Genomic DNA, 17,620 nt, shown 5'->3' with positions numbered 1-17,620 from the left:
TGGCCCAGGATCGGACATTGTTTCATTCTGCTGTGCATGGGGTCGCTGTGAGTCGGTTCCGACTCGATGGCACCTGACAACAACATGAGTATGAACCAACTTGACTGCATTGAACAACAACAAGTCCTGGTGTGGCGCTGTGGGTTAAGGCACTAGAACCACAAGGTTGGTGGTTCAAGGTTACCTGCTACTCCTTGGAAAGCATACACAGGGTTGCTATGGGTTGGAACTGACTTGACGGAATGACAACAACAATATATATATAGTAAGCGGTGTGGACTATAACGTTGGTTTTAACTGCAGGGTCGGCAGTTTCGAACCGACTTGAAAGCACTTAACAAATATAGCCAGGGGTGGCATATACGATTATATGTTGACCTAGGGAATAAGAAGCCCTGGTAGTGTAATGGATTACAAGCTGGGTTGCTAACCTCAAGATCAGCAGTTCAAATCTACCTGTCGCTCTGTGGGAGAAACATGAGGCTTCTAGCTTCCATAAAGACTTACAGCCTTGGAAACCTTGTACTATCAGTTTGAACTGACTAGATGACACACCACCACCATGAGGGAATACTTAGGGTGAATCTTCAGTTTTTCTTCACACTAGCCCTGTGAGGGCAGTACTATTATTATCCTTGTCTAATAGATGAGGAAATTGAAGCTAGAGAATTCATGTAACTTGCCCAAGGTCACAGAGCTAAAAAGTGGTGGATCATGGCAGTTGGGCTCTGGATGCCAACACCTGTCCTTTAAATTGCATTGCATCTTGCAGTTGTTCATATAGGTCAGGGGTGGGGAATGTCCAGCCCACAGGCTGTATAAGGCCTTCAAAATCATTTGGTCTGGCCCTGCCAAGCAACTGCAGTTCCAGCTATGATGTTAGGCGTGAGTTAATTAAATTGTTTGACCAAATATAATAGGCTTATTTTTAAGTCGATAATTTTGTATCGTCCATGAATAACGTTACAAAATATTCAAATGTCCCTTGGAGAAAAAAGGTTCCCCACCCTTGCTATAGGTAGTATAGAAGCAAGCATTACTGCAGTCTTTTATGAGTCAGTCAGTTCCGTCTGCCAGCTAGGAAACAAATAGTGCCTATGTTCAGCAGGGTACCAGACACTGAAGGTATGCTGGTAGTTGCTGTTGAGTTGGGCCATGATTCATGTCAACAACTGAACTAAATGCTGCCTAGTCCTGGGATTGTACTTTTGTGATCCATTGGGTTTTCAATGGCCAATCTTAAGAATTTCCTTCCTAGTCTAAATCTAGAAGCTCCACTGAAACATATAGCAACATACAAGCCTCCACTGATGTGATGGCTGAGCATGAATTACAGAATTTATATCTGTGTCTCCTGCCTCGAAGGAGAGAATTCTACTACTGAACCACCCCAATACCCCATTCAACATATGATGTTGTTGTTGAGCGCCATCGAATCGGTTTCAACTCACTGTGACCTTGTATAGGGTTTCCAAGGAGAGGCCGGTGGGTTTGTACCACCACCCCCACTGACCTATTGGTTGGTTAGGTTGGTTCCCAGTCCAGTCCCTATCCTACAGTGCCACACCAGGACTTCAATAAGCATATGTTAAGAGCTGGTAGAGTCAATTCAGACTCATAATGACACTGTAGAGGGTTTCTAAGAGGTGACTGGTGAGTTTGAACAGCTGACCGTGTCGTTCAAATCGACCTTTTGGTCCCATGCTTATCCTATAGCGCCCCACCAGGAGTCTATTAAAAATATAGTGATAAATGCAACAGAAGTCGTCTCTGTCCTGATGAAACTTACCGTCTCGTGAGAAAAACAGGTGTCATGCATAACCATAATTAATTAAGTAAACGGTTAGTGTTTAGAAAGTGCTGCAAAGAAATATAGACTTACATGAATTTTTTTTTTTTTTAAAAAGGTTGTCATTGGTATTTATCTGGAGTCCTGGTGTGACGCTGTAGGATAAGCACTGAACAGAAAGGCTGGTTTGAACCACAAGGTTGGTGGTTCCAACTTACCAGCTGCTCCTTGGAAACCCTATCCAGAGTCTCTATGAGTTAGAACCAACTCGACGGTACTTTAAAACAATTGCTGTTTAAAATAGAAGGACATAACTCTGTGTTTCTCTGAATATATGTTAAATTGTTATTTCCAGATTCAACTGCTAGATGATTTCTCACAGTTAATTCCAACTCAATTCCCTTATGATCCTATAATAAACTTACAAAATAATAAATAACTGGTAAAATCCACTATTTAAAAAAATAGGGAGTCTTAATGATTAAAGTATATGTATTCTCTGGTTTCCATTCTGAAATTATAGTAAGATTCAGTCAAAAACTGATGGCAGATTGATCCTCATCTTTAACCATTATGATAATGACAAGTCCACAGCTGTGACTATCCACCTTCCTCAGTCAAATATTATCTGTGAAAAATTATATGGAGTATGTTGGTTCTGAAGGAGCTCTGGTAGCGTAGTGGTAATGAATCGGGCTGTGAACTGCAAGGTCAGCAGTTCGACACTACCAACTGTTCCACAGGAGAAAGGGGAGGCTTTCTGCTACTGTACAGATTTACAGCCTCAGAAACACTGTACAGGGTCGCTATGAGTAGGAACCGACTCCACGGCACATAAAAACAACATTTTGATTCTGAGATGTGGCTTAGCAGAGTGCCTAGGACAAAGGTCCTAAATTCATACTCTTGTTGTTAAGTGCCACTGAGTTGGTTCTGACTCATAGCGACTCTGTATAGAGGTTCGAGGAGCAGCTGGTGAGTTTGAACCTCTGACTTTGTGGTCCATACCAACTTGCAATTCTGTGTTTATCCTACAGCGCCACACCAGGACTCCCCCTGCACTGAATTCCTGGTGCCCCAGTTACCATGTGAGTGAGAGCTATTTCTTTGTGCCCGTTTCCTCATGGGGATAATCACAGTGCCCACCTGATAGTACAGTTGAGAGGACTAAGTGAACGGAGTCCATGAGTGCTGGTTGTTACACTCAGTAGCCATGTTATAAAACTGTCATTGCCTTTTGTCCTTCCTGCTGATGGATCTCAAGGGGTTTGTCTTTCCCCGGGGCTTAAGTTATTTCCAGGGTGTAACGGTGTCTTGTGATAGGTACTAAGTGGTACCCTGGTGGCCTGAAAGAATTAATACCCAACTTTAAAAATCCAATTTCTTACCATGAAGAGACTTAGGAACTGTGGAGAATCTGTTTAAACTGTAATTTAGGAAATGGGATTAAGAAATGCCAGTGTTTTCACATGATGAAATAGTTTAACAACTGTTGAAAGATAATGATAGGAAGATAAAACTGAGAGGATTGAATTCTTTTAGACCTTTGGAAAAGGCTGCCATTTCTAGCCTCAAACAATTTCCATTCTTAAATGGAGGTAAAGGCAGTATGACAAACTGCAGGAAAAGACTGGTATTTTCAGCAGAACCTACAAAATGCTTGAGGCTTTGAACCAAATTAACACAATGAATTGTTGTGCCAGAGAAAACTGTTATTGAACCAATCATTTGGAGGAGAAAATCTAAAAATGCACACATACCAGATTAGAATCTAAAAGTGTGGTCCTTTGAAGACAGTGTGAGTCACACCGCATCATTTATACAGAAAGTACCTCAGAGCACCCCTGGTCTCCACTTTCTGGTTGGAAACCATACGTTGAGACAAATAGGTGGTAATGTTTTTGCAATATCAGGAGCTTGGAAAGCTGTAATACTTCACAGAGACAAATCTAATGGTTGAAATAGAACATGATACTAAAGAACCCCATTGTATTGAGCTTGTGTGCTAAGAAGCTCAATTGTGTTTTGTGGTCCAGGTCACCACATTGGAACAAAATGAGTGTGAAGTGCTCCTTCATCAGTAATCATCTGCACACAAAGCAGGCACCTCTTTTCCTCCCCATTTGATGGAAAGGTTACGCAGACAATAAGAATACACTCTTTTGTTACTGTTCAGACAACAGATGCTGGTCTCTTCAGATGCCTAGGTTAGAAATGGATGCAGAGAGGAAAGGGGGCGGCCTCATATGCATATGCCATGATATTTGCTGGCTTTAATGGACTGTATTTGAGCACTTATTCTGATAACTTCAAACAAAATAAAATAAAATCCCCATTTAATGAAGAGCCTCATATTCAGCATAGTATTCAATCAAAAAATTACTAAAATTAGAGCATGTTTCTAGTACAATTAACATCCTTTGCACTGACAATATTCAATAACTGGCCATTTTGCCTGTTCAGGAGGTGAATAAAAGCATTGCTATTAATCATTTAGCTGTTATTTATTTGCCACTTTATTTTAAGTAGGCAGTTAAATTGAAACTGCACATGTTATTGTTGATTTAGGTTTAATTTAATCCTTTTTAACAGAACAATTATTCCCAATTTATATGCCATTAAATCTTTTATGCATATAAGCAGCAAATTCAATTTTTGTTTAAGTGTAAAGTTTTTAATGTTTCCTTAAGAAATTATAAAATTGACAATTGTTTCCAAGGCTTTCTGAATTCTCTGCTCATCTTAATCTTCTTATCAATGGCTTTTAGGTAAATAAAATGAAATAAATCCAAAAGATTAAAAAATCACTTTTGAAAGCATGAAATAAAATGGACCCATATATACACTAAAATTGCTCTGTGGAGGTTATTTCCATCCAGAACATTTCATTTAATGCACTTTATTTTGCTAAAAAAAAAGAAACAAACATTTTAATACAAAAAGGTGGTTTAATGAACACAAAGCCACAGCCTGTCTATATAAGCAAGTTAGAGTGAAGGGGCAGGATTGTCTTCTAGTAAATTTTATTTACAGCAATTATATAATGTAGAGAATTCCAACCTTTTTTTCCTTTACTTCAGCAAAAGATTCGTGGATGGAAAACAGTCAGATATTTGGGTTCTTATTAATACCAGTCTTGATTCAAGAAAAATCTGTGACTGAAATGAAAATAAATGATCTAAAGAGGGCATGTTAATAAGACAGCCCTCTGAATCTGCAGGTCCAACCAGCAGATTGAAAATATTGGGCAGGGGGGCAATTAAGTGGTCAAAATAATCCCTCAAAGCCTAAGAGGGTATATACAGAGCTGTTTACATAACATTACATTGTATTAGGTATTATAAATAATCTACCGGATGATTTAAACTATATGGGAGGAGGTGTATAGTTACATAAGAATACTATGCCATTTTATATAAGGTACTTGCGCATCCAAAGATTTTGGGGAGGGGGTGTCTTAGAACCAATCCCTCGTGAATGCTGAGGTAGGGCTGTAAGTGCTATGTAAAATCCTAGTAGTTCACATCTATTGAGATAATGTTATGTGAAACAAAGGCTACATCTTCACAGGAGAAATGCTGTGTGGTATATTTAGAAAATGCTTCTCATTTAGTGAGACTTTACAATGCTAACAATAGACTATTTGCTTCGAAGGCTAGAATGTTCCTGTTCATTCTCCACAAATACTGGCTACAGGCAGAGACCCAGATTTATTGTCTTTTATAATACCTGTATTATGAAAACAATATATGTCACAATTCTAAGGTAGCTGAGGATATCACAGCTACCGTACAGTTGCAAGGTAGAGGTAATGTCATCAGAAAAGCAATGGACAGGTCTTGAGACCTGGGTTGTAGTCCAGATTTTGCCATTCACCAACTGTGTGAATTTAGGCAAGTATTTTCATCAATCTAGGCCTCACAGTTTCTCATTTGTAGTCTAAGGAGAATAGACGGAACCCTGATAGTCCTAATGACTCTAAGAATTCATTCTTTTAGTTGGATTGGGCACACTGTATAATGTTGGGAAAAGAATTTATTTTAAACTCAAAACATTAAAAAAAAAAAAAAATCTAAAAACCCATGGTGGTGGTTTTGTGCCGTGGAATCGGTTCCTACTCATAGCAACCTCGTATAGGGTTTCTGAGACTGTTAATCTTTATGGGAACAGAAAGCCTCACCATTTTCCTGTGGAACGGCTGGTAGGACTGAACTGCTGACTGTGAGATTAGCAGCCTAATGTATAACCATTACACTACTAGAGCCACTTCATCAACATTTTCTATATTTACAGACTTGTCATGGAGTAGAAATAAATGGAGACCAACAAAGGTCATGCATTAAGCCATAGCCCTTTAGTAAATTGGTTATAATCTTCTCAATCCTCTTGATAAACTCCCAGTAGTGTAGGTGATATAAGTTTAAATGATATTTTGTAAGGTTCAAACTCATTGTTTATTTACTTATTTTAATGCAGTGATGGACCCAAGTGTTGAAATAAGCTAGAAAGGCACTAGTGGCTGTCTCTAGGCAATGCAACCCAGGAGGCAGTGTGAGTTTAGCACTTCTGGCAGGGACTCTGCCTTTAATAGGCATGATTCATGCCCACACACACTCTTTACTTCCTTCTATGACTGCTCATCTGTTATGATGGCACCATGCCTGCTCTGAGGAGGACATCAGGGTGTAAGCAAAGCATAGGTTGAGAATAAATGAATGAGAAGAAACCAAATGACTAATACCTACACAAAAAGTCACCTTTCTGATATAACTATTCCCGATGATCAAGAATAAATAACTAAAGTGCTAGTCACCACCCTAGCAATATGAAACCTGTAGAATAAGGTATAAAGTAATATCACATATCTGAAGCTAACAAATCACCTTAAATTGAACATCCATCTAACAAAGACATTGGAAATCAACATGGATGGATGTTACTAGAAACCAGTAGCTATGAAAGTTGACTTCCAGAGGCTCCTGTTGTTGTTAAGTGTTGCTGAGTCGGTTCCAACGCATGGTGACCTTATATAGGGTTTCTGAGAAGTGGCTGGTGAGTTTGAACTGCCAACCTTGCGGTCCAGTGCTTATCCTACAGCGCCACACCAGGACCCCTGGTGGTGGTGGTGGTTATGTGTTGTGGAGTCGGTTCTGACTCATAGTGACCCTGTACAGGGTTTCCAAGGCTGTAGATCTTTACGGGAGCAGAAAGCCTCATCTTTCTCCCATGGAGCAGTTGGTAGTTTCAAACTGCTGATCTTGCAGTTCACAGCCCGATTCATAACCACTATGCTACCAGGGCCCCTAGAAGCTCCTAATTTATTAATAATCATACAATATTAATTGAAACTGCCTTAAATGTCTTCTTTATTCTTCTAACTGGCACAGAAAATTTTTTACAACACCGATGAGATACAGTTGTCTAGTCTCAGCTTGAATATTTCCAGTGTGTTTTGCAAAATAGCTGCAGAGAGCCTGCAAGGAAAAATGCAAATCCCAAATTAGTCATTACTGACTGCTTAGGAGCCTGAAATCTGAAGGCATTTGGTCTATGGACCATTCCAGCCAGGTAGAGCTTAGTTCCATCTTGCTCTTTGGTTTGTTTTCAGATGCCAATTTTGTATTTGAAAGTGGGTTTTGGGTCACTTCCCTTAGCTAGCACAGGAGAACAGAAACACTTTTAAAGGAACTTTAATGACCGCAGGCTTGTCTGGTTATGATGTTACACCCTAAGACTCTGAGGAACAGTCTGGAAGCTTTCCTATTTATAATGGGCCCGTCACTGCTCCCTTACACCTGACATGCATATGCGATGAATCCTGCCATCAGCCCCAGTTGTGAGAGGAGATTCCTTTGTTCTGTGTATCCTACAAAAGATCACCATGAGGAAGCAGAACTTTGGAATCCATCATGGTCTCACATCAATGTTTCCCTTACCTGAGTGATCTGTGGTGGGTTTTTTTGTCTTATTTTTACTCTTGCTTAAGCACTGGACTTCTGAAAGATGAGCAGTTCAAAACCACCAGCTTCCTTTTGAAGCCCTATATAGGATCATTGTGAGTCAGAACTGACTCTACAGTACTTAAGAACAACAATGACAGGATAAGCAGTGGACTGCTAATGACAAGATCAACTGTTCAAAGTCACCATACACTCCTTGGAAACCCTATACAGGGCCACTATGAGTCAGAACTGACTCCACAGCACATAACAACAAAAATAATAACATAATATTTATACATGTGAAGATGGGGTCTCTACTTATCCATTACTTTTCTTGTCTTTAAGGAGTCCTGATGATGCTGTGGGATAAGTATTGGATTTCTAACCTCAAGGTTGGCAGTTCAAACCCACTAACTGCTCCTTGAGAGAAAGGTGAGGTTATCTGCTCCTGTAAAGATTCATAGGGAGGGAAACCCTATGAGTTGGAATTGACTCAGTGGCAGTGGGTTAGGTAACAGTGCTCTTTAAGTTCTAGAAATCATCATTCAATGTTTCAGCTCACTCTCATAGCATTTATCAGAAATAACACATGTGAAAGTTCTCAGAGAAGAATTAGAGCCCATCAAAACACTACAAATGCAGATTCTTATTACTGAGTCCCTCTCTTTCAGACAATTCTGAATTTCCCATTAGAGAATATGTATCTACCTTCCTCTCATTCATATCGGGCACAAGCTGGTTTATTAGACAGAGTACAGGACTTTTTGTGGAGTTACTGTACCCAGGTGTAAAGATATCTACAGTATATGGGTCGTACCGACTCGATGGCACCTAACAACAACAACAACAACAACAGTATCCATTCTGTCTGGGCAGGGCTAATGCAAGGAGATGGGGATAGGTCCCTTGTGGTACAATGGTGAATAATTGTTATCAGGACTGACTGTGAGGGTTGGAAATGTAAAGGTGGACATTTTGTAGCAAAAGGAGGGGAGTGATTGACTTTGCAGTCCAGGAGCAGAGGTCTCTGGAACCATCAAGGTAGAAGAGCAGAGTGCGGGACCCTACCCAGAGAAACAGTGATGCCAGAGATGGAGGCAGAGATGATGACATGGAGAGATGGAGCAGCTGGGGACTTTAGACCCAGAGAGGAAGAGGGGCTGTATGCTGATGACCAGAGGGCAGGCTTGCAGGGATACCCTTTGGTTGGTTGATGATGCATGGAGGTGATTGTAACATGGCAATGAAACAATATGTGATAGGATAAGTGTAAAGCTAATGTTCTCCTATATAAACTTTCACATAATTCATAATAAAACATTAAAAAAAAAAAAGATATCTACAGTACTGAAAATTTCCAAATAAGAAAACAAAAAAAACCCCCTACATTTATGTCTTCTCAAGAGATGATGAAGAATATAAGCAGTGGGTTTTGTTTTTGTTTTGATATTTTCCTACTGACCAAAGTAAAATAAAATTATTTTTTACCTCTTCTGACTAGCCTTTTATTACTTTCTCCAATTTATAATTTTACTTACTCTTCACTCTGGCCTCTGTTCAGGCCATCTCGAAATTGTTATAGCTTGATTTCTTACCAGAGGTCCTTGGTCTCCTATTAAATATGCGCCCAGTGGTGCTGTAGGATAAGCACTGGGCCACCAGCACTCTGAGAGCAGAAAGATGAGGCTTTCTGCTTCCAAAAAATTTACAGCCCCAGAAACCTTATACAGGGTCCCTAGGAGTCTAAATCAACTGGATGGCAGTGGGGTTCACTGAAAGTCCAGGCTTTGGAGTTGGAAGAGAATAGCTTGGCTTTGCTACTGAGTAACTAAGTCCCTCAGCCTCCATTCCTTACCTGCAAAATGGGATAATAATGCCTATCTAGGAGACTCTTTCAAGGATGAATGAGATAAAAGATAGAAAGCAAATAGTTTAGCAAATGGTAGCTAAATTATATTGAACTACTCTGGTAAACAAGACCTTATTAAGCACACAGACTATGTGATATAATGCTGCCCTCTGATTTTTAAGTTTAATACACAAAGCTTCAACAGACTCCTGGACTGAAGAGGTTATTTCTAATGCTCTAGGAATTACATTGATCTCTTTCTTCGTGAGTGCCGAGTGTCATAAGGCTAGTTCTGGAGTGGAGTTGAAGGATTATCACATGAAGATTCTCTCTCCACTCTTGATTCATTCACTGCAGTCAATGCCATTCCAATTTCCATTAAGTAAAAGGCTTTCTCTAATCATATACATTGAACTGTGGCTTCACTATGGTGAGATACAAGGGAGTAATTGCTTTGAGGAGGTTCTAGTAACATCAAAACACAAGAGAAGGGCTCAAGTGATTTGTCAGGGAGCTTTTAAAATTGTTGCTTATAAGAGCAAGAAGAAAGGTTTTTCTCTGCTTCAAGGCAAGGCTAATTTTTTTTTGAACTACAATTCCCAGAATGCTATTTTCCTTACAGAAATGAAAGCCTACCTAAATACCATGAGTTTGAGATCAATTCCGTGAAAGTGCGTTTAATTAAAAGTCTATAACTCAAAATTTCAAAGGCAATTAAGTAAATAAAAGTAAAAGAAAAATAGCATTATTTTAGAATACTGTATCAGGAATCTAACCATAATTTTGATTTTTGCAAATATTATTCTTTAATTTGAAATCTGTTGTGGGTTTTGAAACCTGTCCTTATTGAAAGAGCAAGGGTTAATGTCAGGTCCCTGAGTACTAGACTCAACATTGGGAAAAGTGAGGTCACTTAATGGGTCCTTGCCTCAGTATTTATCATCTTAAAAGTACAGATAAGCATGCCTGCCCATCAGAAAAGGTCTTTCCATTCCATGGCCCCCATTTCTGTAAATAAAACGACCAGGAGTTATAACCTAGGAGACGAAGAAACATTTAGACTGGAGCTAGAAGGAAATATGGAGAAGGAAATATGGTTTAGAGCACGAAGACAGACTGCCTGCATTTTCAGCTCCACCACTCACTAGATGTGATGGGTATAAAATTTATAGCTGTATATATTGTATCTCTAAGATATACGAGTATCCTATCTCTATGCCTCATTGTGCCACCTTTAAAACGGGATCATGACCATATCTACCTATCAGTGCTGTTATGAAGATTAGTACCTGTAACTATTTGTATTAATGTAAAGTGTTTAGCACAGTAAGGGGCTCGTGAGAAGCACTATAAAAATACTATTATTGCTATTGAAGGACCGCTGATAGTGTAGTGGTAACGAATTGGGCTGCTAACCTCAGGGACAGCAGTTCAAAACTACCAGCTGTTCCACAGAAGAAAGATAAGGCTTTCTACTGCCGTAAAGATTTACAGCCTCAGAAACCCTGTACAGGGTCGCTATGAGTAGGAACCAACTCCATAGCACACAACCACCACCACCACCATTGTTACTAAGACCCTTAATGTCATCTTTGACATTTCTCATTCCTTCAGTGCCGACATCTAATTTGTCACTATGTCCTGTCAATCTTTTCATATATACATACACGCTGCTAAGTGCCATTGAGTAGGCTCCAACTCACAGCAACTCTATATATAGTTTTTGAACTGCTGACCTTTTGGCTAGCAGTCCAGTGCTTATCCTACAGAGCTGCACCAAGACACAATACATACATGAGGGGCCTTCAACAAGTTCATGGAAAAACAGAATGAAAAGATAATGGAATTTTTCCATGAACTCTTTGAAGCCACCTCATACATACTTATGTATCAATGTTATGTATCAATTTCTATAGTCTCAAACAACTAAGCAATATCAAATATGTTTGTTGTTGTTGTTGTTAAGTATCATCGGGTCAGTTCTAACTCAGTGATCCTGTATGGGGTTTCCAGAGGGACTGGTGGGTTTGAACTGCAAAACCATTGGTTCAAACCGATCCTGAGTCCTGGATATAGGATAAGCACTGGACTGAAAGATGGGTTTAAACTGCAAGGTTGGTGGTTTAAATTCACCAGCTGCTCCTATGAAACCCTATATAGGGTCACTATGAGTCTCAATCAACTCGACAGCACATAACAAAATATTAAAATAACAAAAGAAAACCTACCATCATTGAGTCAATTTTGACGAATTTCCACCCTATATAGGGTTTCCAAAGGAGCTCTGGTAGCGTAGTGGTTACGAATCGGGCTGCCAAGTGCAAGGTCAGCAGTTCGAAACTACCGGCTGCTCCGCAGGAGAAAGATGAGGCTTTCTGCTCCCATAAAGATTTACAGCCTCGGAAACCCTGTATAGGGTTGCTATGGGTCGGAACCGACTTGACGGCACTTAACAACAACAACAACATAGGGTTTCCAAAATTGTAAATCTTTACAGGAGTACACAGCCTCATCTTTCTCCCTCAGAGTGACACATACCCAAATATATGTTGTTGCTAATGTCACTGAGTCAGTTCCCACTGATAGCAACCCTGTATAGGGTTCCCAAGGAGTGATTGGTGGGTTTGAACCTCTGACCTTGAGTTAGCAGTTCAATGCTTATCTTACAGTGCCACATGAGGATTCCACCCACACATATACACATACCCAAATATATGGGCGCATGGTGGCTCCATACAATAAGCACTGGACTTCAAATTGCAAAGTCGGCGGTTCGAGCCACTAGTGGCTCCCTGGAAGAAAGATGAGGCTTTCTGCTCCTGCAAAGATTTAAAGCCTTGCTAACCCTATACAAAGGAGCTCTGGTAGCGTAGTGGTTACGAATCGGGCTGCTAACCTCAAGGTTGGCAATTCGAAACTACCAGCTGTTCCGCGGGAGAAAGATTAGGCATTATGTTCCCATAAAGATTTATAGCCTCGGAAACCCTGTGCAGGGTCACTATGGGTCGGAACCGACTCCACAGTACTTAACAACAACAACCCTGTACAAGGACTCCTGGTGTGGCACTGTGGGTTACTGCACCAGACTGCAAACTGTTTGAACTGCAAGGTCAGTGGTTCAAGCTCACCAGCTGCTCCTCGGAAACCCTATACAGGGTCGCTTTGGGTCAGAACCAACTTGAAGGCACTTAACAACAACAACAACAACAACCCTATACAGGATTGCTATGAGTCAGAAGCTACTTGAGGCACTTAATAACAACAACCCATATATTTACATACACCCAAATGTATACACAAGTACACACACACACAATTTGTTTTCAATTGTTGTTGTTAAGTGCCATCGAGTCAGTTCCGACTCATAGCAACCATGTAAAGGGTTTCCAAGGAGTGGCTGGTATGTTTGAACCTCTGACTTTGTAGTTCAAACTGACCTTGTGGTCTAGTCTTTTATCCCACAGTGCCACACCAGGACTCGATTACAGCTTTGGAAACCCTATGGGGGCAGTTCTACTCTGTCCTGTGGGGTCATTTTGAGCCGAAATCAACTTGATGGCAAGAGGCTTAGTTTTTTTGGCTTGCTCTGCTTCAGACACTGGGCCTTAACCATCACACTAAAACCCCTTTCTAATCAATAGCTTTTAGCTTTTAACGTCCATACTCTATCATCAAGGTCCCTGGGTGGTTTAAAAGGTCTGTGCTCAACTATTAGCCTAAAGGTCTATGGGGCAGTTCCAGAGGCCTATCTATACAAAAGAGCACCTACAGCCAACACGGAAATTGCACCCCTGACCAGTCAGCTGACATGCATGTTTTAGAGATCACTTTACCACGATATCAGCTCGGAAATATAAGTCAAGTTTGTTAATTTCTTACTTTGACACATGATGGCACTACAGGAAAATGACAACTACATATTCATGGCAGTCACTCATGGAAATTGGCCTGTGGTGTTCTTAAAGTCATTTTTTCCCTTGGTTTCTTTTCTTTCTACACTCAGCAGAGCGGGATCACACAGCCTGCCTTGAGCCCTGGGGGCCCGCAAATATGAAAGTATTGTTTTGAACTTGTGGAATGATCTCTCACAGCTGGTGATGGAACTGCGATGGTTCAGAGAATTGCTCAGTGGCAACTCCCTCCACTTGAAGTGGTGCCCAGGGAATGTACCATATTCTAAATTTGCTCTGAGCAGCTTGACTCTGTAACACACGGAGTCGCCATGAGTCATAAACGACTTGATGGCATCAGCTTTGGTTTTTTTGCTTTTATATTCTATTATATCACTCAGTGCTTCATTACAGCTGTGTAATGTTACAATAGAGTCCTGGCGTGGCGCTGTGGGTTAATGTGCTGGACTGCACAGTCGGTTTGAACAGCAATGTTGATGGTTAAGCTCACCAGCCGCTCCTTGGAAACCCTGCATAAGGTCACTATGAGTTGGAACTGACTCAACAGCACTTAACAACATTACTTTCTTTCATATTCTCTTCTATTTTACTTGCAGTTCATAGCATAAAATTAAATTGTTATTAAGAGCTGTCGAGTCAGTTTCAACTCATAGTGATCCTGTATAGGGTTTTGAGGAACAACTGGTAGGTCTGAACTGACGTGTGGGTAGCAGTCCAGTGCTTTTCCTACAGTGCCACTTATCCTATACCAGGAGTCCATAAACTTAAAACCCCATAAATACTGATTATCTGATTAGTATTAATGAATCAGAGTTCCTGGATGGTACAAATGGTTAGTGTACTCATCTGCTAACCAAAAGGTTGGAGGTTCGAGTCTACCCAAAGGCACCTCAGAAGAAAGGTCTGGTGATCTACTTCTGAAAAATCAGTCACTCAAAACCCTATGGACCTCAGTTCTACTCTGATTCACATGGAATCACTCTAAGTCCAGTCAACTTGATGATAACTGGTGTTACTGACTTATTAATTAATTGCTATTAAGGTACTAGAGTCCTGGTGTGGCACTGGACGGCTAACTGTAAGGATTGGGCTGGGCATGATCCCACCCCTAATTTTTAGTCCACACTTTACTGACATTCATAACAATCCTATGGAATACAAGAGCTGGAGCATCTGACAGATGAGAAAAATGGAGCCACAGAAGAGTTAAATGTAATATTTCAAAGAACACACTTGGCAGTACTACTTGGACTAAACCAAGACCACCTGACTCCAAGTCATTAAGGCATTATAGTAGACTTTCTCTGAAACACTTCAAGATTGTTTTGTGCCATCAAGTCAATTTCAACTCATACTGACCCTACGTTGTTGTTGTTGTTATGTGCCGTGGAGTCGGTTCCAACTCATAGGGACCCTGTACAGGGTTTCCAAGGCCTAAATCTTTACAGGAGCAGAAAGCCTCATCTCTCTCCCGCGGAACAGCTGGTAGGTTCGAACTGCTGACCTTGTGGTTCGCAGCCTGATTCATAACCACTACGCTACCAGAGCTATGTTGTTGTCAAGTGCTGTTGAGTCGATTCTGACCCATAGCGACCCTGTATAGGATTTCCAAGGAGCAGCTGGTGAGCTTGAACTGCCAACCTTGCAGCTCAAACGGCTTTGCAGTCTGGTGCATTAACCCACAGCGGCACACCAGTACTCCAGAGCTATAGGACTGAATAAACTCCCCAGTAGGATTTCTTAGGCTGTAATCTCTATGAGGAAGGAGAAAGGGTTGCTGTGAGTCAGAACCTACTCAATGGCACTTAACAACAATCTCTTTGAGTGCTGGTGTGGCACTGTAGGATAAGCACTCAACTGCAAGGTCAGTGGTTCAAATTCAACAGACACTCCTTGGAAACCCTATACAGGGTCACTATGAATTGGCACTTAAAACAAATCTCTATGGAAGCAGATTGCCAGGGTTTTTTCTCCTGTCGAATGACTGGTGAATTTGAACTCCTGACTTATCAATTAGCAGCTAAGTGTTTGTTTAACTATTACATTACTGTTGTTGATAAGAGTCACGGAGTCCGTATGGACCTATAGTGACCTTATGGACACAGAACTAAATACTACCAGTCCTGCAACATCCTCACAGCTAAGCTTAAACCTATTGCTGCTTCCACTGTGTCAATCCACCTTGTTGGGGGTCTTCCTCTTTTTCTCTGGCCCTCCACTCTACCAAGCACAATGTCCTTTTCCAGGGACTGGCCTTTCCTGATAATATGTACAAAGCATGAGAGATGAAGTCTCACCATCCTGGCTTCTAGGATTCGGCATCTGCTTTTTCTATGCCAGGCTTCCGGGGATTTCACCAATATGAGGCCATGGCAGTGGAACCCACTGGAATATAGACAGGAAGTAAGGAAAGTAGAAAATGCAAAAACTCTCCATAATACTTGTCCCTGTCTTTTACATATTTGTTCTAATTATTTATGTATGCTTGCTTTTGTAATTGTGGTTAAAGAGCAAATGACAAAACATCTGCTGTTTCAACAGTCTTGCATACGTCACTAATGGCATTAATTACTCTCTTCATGTTGTCTAGCCCTCACTACTATTGGCTTCTAAACATCTCTATCACCCTTAACAGAAACTCACTCACTGCTCCCCTCTTTTCTCTTCCCTCTCCCTCTCTATACATTTGCCAATACATCATATAGGAATCTTGGGGATGCAGTGGTTAAGTGCTCAGCTGCTAACCGAAAGGTCAGCAGGTGAATTCACCACTAGCTCCAGGAGAAAAGAGCTGGTGATCTTCTCTTGCAAAGACTGTAGCCTGGGAAACCTTCTGGGACAGTTCTACTCTGTCCTATGGGGTCATATAAGTCAAAACCGACTCGAAAGCACATGGTAACACTAATAGGTATTTGATGTGACTGGGAGCATATAATATATGTGTTCTTTTGTGATAGACTGATTTCACTCAGCATGTTTTCCAAGTCTATTCATGTTCCATGGGAAAAAGATGAGGATTTCTGTCCCCATAGAGATTTACAGCCTCGGAAACCCTATACGGGGTCGCTGAGTCAGAACCTATTCAATGGCACTTAACAACAACATTCATGTTGAGGCGTGTGTTAGGACTTCATTTCTCTTTAGGGCTGAATAAAATTCCACTGTATGTGTCTACCACATTGTATAATTCATCTGTTGTTGCATTTGTGGGTTGTTTTGTTTTGTTTTGTTTTTCATAAAAGAAATGAATGTGGAAAAAGGATGGAACCAAGTTGTTCCGGGCCGCTCGGAGAGCTGTCTCACAACCATTCCCAGGTACCCATCTGGAGCCTGGCCTTGCTCATTTCTGATGTTACCAGTAATTACTTACCTGTTACTTTTGCCATTGCCCTGGATCTGGTGCTTTTTCTTGCCAGCCATCAGAGACACTTTTCTGCTCACCTCTTCTTCTGTCTCACTAAGCCTTTCCCCTCCAGGGATTTCCTCATCTAAGCTGTCGGGCTCCATGTCATTGTCCTGCATTCCACCCTCAAGTTCAGACTGGGACTTGATCTCTTGAGGGACACCTTCTGAATCGGATTCCAAGGAGTCTTTTGAAATCAGATGCACACCTTCTTTCTTAAAAGACCGGATTGTGGACTGGGCATTTAATTTGCTGTGATGGACAGGAGATTGAATAGACAGCTTAGGAGTTAGTTTACTCATGTTGAAAAATTCGAAAAAATAACATGGGAGATCCACTTGTTGATAGGAGGAGTTGACTGAATATTTAAAGTTGTGGCTCAGAAAACATGACCTACAAAAAAAATTATATTTATGTAACTTTTTGACTAATAAGGAGGTCCATGGGTGGTGGTTTGAACCCACCTAGAGGTGCCTTGAAAGACAAGCCTAGAGATCTACTTCCAAAAGGTCCCAGCCTTGAAAACTCTATGGACCAGTTCTACTCTGCACATGTGGGGTTCACCATGACTCAGATTTGACTCTAGGGCAACCGTGTGTGTGTGTGTGTGAGAGAGAGAGAGTGTGTGTATATATATGTGTGTATGAGACAGATACAGACACTAATAAAAATCTCTTAATGCCAGTGTTAATAAAAGATTTTTATGAATAACGGAACCTTATTATA

General features: G+C 40.9%; 1 protein-coding gene across 1 annotated transcript in view; it reads right to left on the bottom strand.

The window, feature by feature from the left end:
• Nucleotides 1-17,196, bottom strand: part of LOC102834347 (chromosome unknown open reading frame, human C11orf63) — a 90,825-nt gene extending 73,629 nt beyond the window's left edge. The window contains exon 1 of the mRNA XM_006833996.1: nucleotides 16,862-17,196. Within this exon, the coding sequence (XP_006834059.1) occupies nucleotides 16,862-17,196 (335 nt within the window). The remainder of the gene's footprint in view (nucleotides 1-16,861) is intronic.
• Nucleotides 17,197-17,620: the final 424 nt, after the last annotated feature.

Source organism: Chrysochloris asiatica, unplaced genomic scaffold (genome assembly GCF_000296735.1).
Source record: "Chrysochloris asiatica unplaced genomic scaffold, ChrAsi1.0 scaffold00008, whole genome shotgun sequence".
NCBI lineage: Eukaryota > Metazoa > Chordata > Mammalia > Afrosoricida > Chrysochloridae > Chrysochloris > Chrysochloris asiatica.
This window is presented reverse-complemented; position numbering and strand designations above follow the sequence as displayed.